Source organism: Xiphophorus couchianus, chromosome 23, assembly GCF_001444195.1.
Source record: "Xiphophorus couchianus chromosome 23, X_couchianus-1.0, whole genome shotgun sequence".
Classification (NCBI taxonomy): domain Eukaryota; kingdom Metazoa; phylum Chordata; class Actinopteri; order Cyprinodontiformes; family Poeciliidae; genus Xiphophorus; species Xiphophorus couchianus.
The window spans coordinates 17,839,924-17,845,923 of record NC_040250.1 but is presented as its reverse complement, the minus strand read 5'-3'; the positions used below and the strand labels follow the sequence as shown (position 1 = coordinate 17,845,923).

General features: G+C 37.4%; 1 protein-coding gene across 4 annotated transcripts in view; it reads right to left on the bottom strand.

Annotated features, from left to right (window-relative positions):
• Positions 1 to 1,693: 1,693 nt before the first annotated feature.
• The window catches only part of LOC114139055 (A disintegrin and metalloproteinase with thrombospondin motifs 2-like), a 125,961-nt gene continuing 121,654 nt past the window's right edge, over positions 1,694 to 6,000 (bottom strand). For all 4 annotated transcript variants that reach the window (XM_028008677.1, XM_028008678.1, XM_028008674.1 and 1 more), the window contains one exon: positions 1,694 to 5,760. In XM_028008677.1, coding sequence (XP_027864478.1) covers positions 2,630 to 5,760 — 3,131 coding nt within the window. In that variant the 3' untranslated portion in view covers positions 1,694 to 2,629. The remainder of the gene's footprint in view (positions 5,761 to 6,000) is intronic.

Below are 6,000 nucleotides of genomic sequence, written 5' to 3'. Positions count from 1 at the left end.
CACTTTTCAATTGCATGGCTGGCTGAATATTCATCATCACTACATCGACTCCTATAGTCCGCTGATGTAGGCCTTTGGGAACCTTACTTAACGAGTCGGGTATGACTGAGGTGAGCTGACTTCTACCTCCCTTAGTGTATTGTGGTATATTGGTTCTTTAAATAATAATAAAAAAACAAAACTAGGGAAGATGGCAAAAAAAAAGTCTCTAAATGCCACTTAAAAGTGTTTTGTGAAAGAAGCTAATGATAGATACGAATTTGTCAGGAACTAAGAAGTATCTAACTGATGTGATTTATTGTGATCTCTATTTTTACGTTATAAAAACCTGACATATTGTCAATGGTGTGCACACTTTTAAGATACACAGTAGGTTTTTCCATCTCCCCACACTTTGTTTGAAATCTTGTCCTCTTCCACTTAGGACTGTTCAGCCATACGGCATTTGTGGTTGATAAAAGCTTCAGCGTACACTCCAGGTCAAAACAACTGGACATCTTAAAGCAAACCATTTTATTGATTTTTATCACTCAGTTCCCAGCTGCCAGAGAGATTCTGAGAAATGATCATCTGTCCTCCAGAGGGCAGACATGGATGTTTCCTTGAAAAGAGGGGCACTTCCAGGAGACATTTGTTTTGAAACGTTTGGAGGAAATTGAATTATAGCGGGGGGAACAGACAACTAGACCTTTTGTGATTGGGTTGAATAATTTTTACATACATAACTGTTTAAAGGTTAAGGGCTTTTATAACCAATTCCACTTACCTGTTAAATGTGGTATAAATTAAAGGATAACTGCAGTAAGTCATATTATAGATGTCAATATTAAATTCATCTATTTGCCTAGAAACTAGGCTCCTCTTCAAAAGATTTTATGTGATTGGTGTTTCTGAAATGCTTGAAATGCATTTATTACTATTTACAAACAATATTTTGTGTCATACAAATTTAATATTATCCACATAAGCAACTGAATGAACAAGGTCTTATGTAAAGTATTAGTAAAAACACAATGTCCGTTAATTTTCCCAAGAAAAGCTTTTTGCAAAATAAAAAAAAATTAAAGTCTCATTTCTCTCTACTTGCAAAATGAAAACTATCCCAGTGGTGTCAAAAGACCCAAAAAAACAAAACCTGAGTCTATTGGGGACAAAAAAATAAAATATGACAATTTGTGTTCCTTCCTTTGCCATGTAGCCTGAAATCATAATGGATTTAGATTTTTTTGCATGTATTTATTTTTCCATATGGTGATGCAAGACTCTTTAAAAATTTTAAAGCTTCATAAAAACATTATAAACTTAAATATAGAGAATTTGAGAATTAATTTGTTGCTTTAGATTGTTTAGCATCAACTGGTTTTTATGGTTTGTTCCAACTTCAAATCATGGCAACAATAAAATTTTTCCTTCAGCAGTTAACTTTTTTTTTTAAATTACCAAGATAAATAAGATAGACACAAGTAATATAAATAACATTTGGCGGTACGTCATTTTGTCGCCGTAAAACAAGGCTTAAAACTCACTGATGTGAGGAGTAGAATCAGTGTAAAGAAAGACTGAGATAACTACTTTGCTCTGTCTCCACCTGGCTGTCAAATATTGCATTACCATTAAAAACATGAAAGAAAGAAAACAAATCCAGAAATAAAGTATATTTTTCTTCAAGCAAAAATCACACAACTCAGATAAATTGCAACATATCAAAAGCATTTAAACTTTAATAAATATTTAACATTAACTTCTTTTTCATATGTACATACATAGTACAGAAATATAGGCGATTTTTCAGATGATGTAACTTAACATGTACAAATAATACAACTTTAAGAGAGAAAAACACACTGGTCCTCGGATGTTAAGCTAAGAGAATCTTTTTTTTTCTATATGTATCTTTTCATAAATAAATGCATGAGAAACATCTTAACTTTTGGCAACACTGATGAAAGAAGAACAATTTCATTAACCAAAAAGCAGTGAATGTTTATTTCCTTTGTGTTTTAACACTTTTTATTTGGCTTTGTGGGAAAGTTAAGCACCAAATATTTTCAAATGCCTGTAAAAAATCTTTCAAAATTAGATTCCTGAGAACTTAGAAATGTTACAGAAAATGTTTGCTTTGAAAATAGCACTATTCTAACAAGTGTAAAGGTTTAAATCACATCCAACATGAACTTTGTAAATGTCTAACTTTACCAGAACTACTTAAAAAAAAATATTTCATCAAAATGACCATTTCATGGGACACTAACGTCTGAGGGGCTGGCTGCAGTCACTGGCAGTAGTTTAACACTGTAACTTGAGACAATTGGTGATAAATTCTGTTCTCTGTGTGCGTAGAAGAAAAATATTTTAAAAATACATTACATCTTATCTACATGGTGATTCAATTCTCAGACAATAGCCTGGTTATGAAGAAGGAAAACAACTTGGCTTTTCAAAGGCCCTGTGCAATATCAAACCTCTTTATTTCTCAGTACAGTGTCTACATGCCAAATTGCACCAACTCTGCAACATTCAGCAAAAATATTTTTGTCCAATCTTTGCTTTTCATTTGTTTTCTTTTTTTCCCTTTGGGAGGCCCAATATAAAATATTGTTGGACTCAAGAAAAGTTTATCTCCGCTGTTCTATTGTTCTGTGTTGCCCCTTTTCATTCTGAGGAGAAAATTTCGTTTCTCCTCCAGAAGTTCTTGTATCCGTTTGTTCCTGGTTCGTTCTCTGAGGTGCCTTGGGATCAGATTGTTTTGAGAAATGTCACTTTCTGCAACAATGACTCTGTTATCAAATACAGCAATTGAGTTGCTCTCATTATTCTCCGCAGCATTTTGCAGAGGTTTCAAAGTGGAGATGATTTCAGGGCTTACTGTCACTTGTTCTTCCTTTGTGTGAGGGACCGCAGTGGGAACTGGGGAGGCAGGAAGGTCTGAGGTCATTGTAGAAACGGGAACACCTACAGGGATATAGTCAGAAAGGTCAAGCCAGGGTGGAAAGGCTCTCTCTGTTGTGTCCTCTCCGTTTGTAATCGGGATCACCATGGAGAGGCCATCCTCCAGCACAACAGTATCTGTGACCACTCCCGAGCTGCTGTAAGACTCTTTATTGTCATCACCACTTGGATAAGTCCAGCTGGTAGCTTCACCACTACTTGTCACTGTGATTTCACTAGATGGAATAGTTCGTGTGTCAGCCTCAGTGTTAATATCATTAAGGGGTGTTATGAAATCATCAGAAGGGTCTGGTGTAAAAGACTCTCTCTCTGTGTTGCTATAGTGCATGACTGGAGTTCTGTCTGTGACCGATGCTTCCCTGTTGATGAATGAAGGACTGACTTTTGAATCAGAGGGAGACAAGCTCACCACTGTAATTTGTACAAAGCTGCTGGAAGGAACCATGGAAGACAATACCTGATAAGGGGTGGAAGATGTGGTAAAGTAAGAAGCATTCTGTTTTCGATTGGTCTTTATCTCCTTCACTTTATTCTGTTTAACATTGACCTTTGACTTAGCACTTTCTGGGGCTTTTTTTGGGTTGTGTTTAAGGTTGGTCTTTGTTTGAGGTTGTTTTGTGAAACTTTTCTTTGGTTCAGTAGTTTTTTTGGGACTGGCCTTTAAACTAACCTCTTTTTTAGGTGAAGATTTTGTTTTTTTCTCTGGAATGTTCTTTGTTGGAGCTGTCTTTTTAGAAGTGATGTTTGGAGTTTTCCTTTTCGAAGGATCATTAACTATTGTAGTCTTTTTTGGAGTTGTATTTGGTGTAGATGCATTTCTGGTACCACTGTATGGTGGATTAGTCTTTTTCAGACTATTCTTTGGGACAGCCATTCTTGGCGTAGTATTTGCTGGAATGGACATTTTCACTGTAGAGTTTGATGGATAAATGTTGTTTGGTGTATTATTTAGTGGAGTTGTCCTCTTTGCTGAAGGGTTTGATGGGGTAATATTTGATGGAGTCTTCTTTGCAGTTGGCTTTGCAAGGATATTCTTTTTCGGATTTATGTTTGGCAGGTTAGTCTTTATCACTTTAGTCTTTGGTAGAATGCTCTTCTTTGGAGGACTAGTTTTTTTGGAACTGGTGCTTGGTGGGCTAGTCTTTATCACTTTAGTGTTAGGTGCAATGCTCTTCTTTGGATGCCTATTCTGTAAAGTATTCTTTGCAGTATCAGTTGAAGGAGAAGGCCCTTTTGATGCTGTTGATGTTGTATTTGTTGGAGTGGCCTTTTTTATGGTTGGGTTTGAAATAGTTTTTTTGACACTGGTGCTTGGTGGGTTAGTCTTTGTCACTTTAGTGTTTGGTAGAATGCTCTTCTTTGGATGCTTATTCTGTAGAGTTTTCTTCTTTGGAGTATGAGTTGAAAGAGAAGTCACTTTTGATGTTGTATTTGTTGGAGCAATCTTTTTCATAGTTGGGTTTCTAAGAATGTTTGTTTTGGGACTGGTGCTTGGTGGGTTAGTCTTCATCACTTTAGTGTTTGATGGAATAGTTTTCTTTGGAGGCTTATCCTGCAGACTTTTCTTCTTTGCAGTAGGGGTTGATGGAGAAGTCTCTTTTGATGTTGTATTTGTTGGAGTGGCCTTTTTCATAGTTGGGTTTGGAAGATTTTTTTTTTTGGGACTGGTGCTTGGTGGGCTAGTCTTTATCACTTTAGTATTTGGTGGAATGGTCTTCTTTGGAGGTCTATTAGGTAGAGTACTCTTTGAAGTATTAGTTGGGATCATGTTTGTTGGAGTGGCCTTCTTCACATTAGAATGTGAAGCAATAGTCTTTTTGGAAGTTCCAGTTTTTGCAGTGGTACTTGTTTTCTTTTGAAGATTATTCCTTGGTGGAACATATTTTTTTGCAGTATTTCTTTGTGGGATTTCCTTTTTTCCCCTTTCCTGTGATGGAACCACCCTTTTATTAGTTTGTGGCTGAATTTTCCTATCAGGATTGTATTTTGGCATGGTGACTGTTTTAGTAGTGCTTTCTATTGGACTTGTCACAGGAGTGGGTGTTGATGCAAGGACTTTGGGACTTGCTGTCCCAGCTGTTGAAGTAGTTGAAGTTTTCTGCAAAAGTGGCTCTGTGATCTCAGCATTTGCATGACTAGTAGAAGGTGTTGTGATTGCATTAGGAGAGATGGTTGGGAGGAAAAAAATGCTTGTTTGAGCTGGTGGATGAGTGGGAGTCTCTTTGGTGGTAGCTGATGAAGATGGGATGGAATAAAGGGTTTGAATTGTAGAAGCTGGATAATTGGTGCTGAAGGAGGGAGAACTCACTGTATCCGCTGGATGAGTGGAACTTGTTGTTGAGGGTCTCAGTGAAGATTTGATGGAAAAAAGATCTGGGGTTGTAGAGAAGTCTAAATGAGTGTTAGTAGAAGGTGAAACAGATCCTGAAAAGACAGTGGGGATGAAAGGATTGCTGGTTGCAAGTAACTGATGAGTGGGGATAGTTTGTGTTGATCTTGGTGAAGATTCAGTGGAATCAAGGGCTATGGTTCTTAGGGTTGGGGCGTGAGTGGTTGGTGAAGTCGAGGTAGTGGGGATGTCAGTTTTAGTGGGTTGAGCAGTGGTGAAGATTGAGCAGAGAATGTTCTTGGATGGAGTAGGTGTGACAGTGATGTTGAAGGTAGATGTAGCAGTGGAGTTGGGTTCAGGTTTGGTGCTGTTGATGGTGCTGCAGGTTTTGCAGCATAATCGCCAGAAGTCTGGGAAAGAGCAGTAGCGTTGCAGAGTCTCCATACGACAGAACACAGAGCGATCTCCTTTACATGGTAGGCCTGTGAAGAAAAGACAAGGAACTCAGACTGGGAATAGAAAAGAACATGATGCAATAGGGTAATATTTCTAAGTTAAGGAATGTATTCTAAAAAATAGTAGCATTTGTGTGTGTGTGTGTGTGTGTGTGTGTGTATATGTAATTAGAAAAATACAGGAGAAAAGCCAGATCATCAGCAGAGGATGCAGGAAGGAAGAGAAAATTTTAAGAGCAGTCATCAAATTAATCCGGAGCAGCTGAA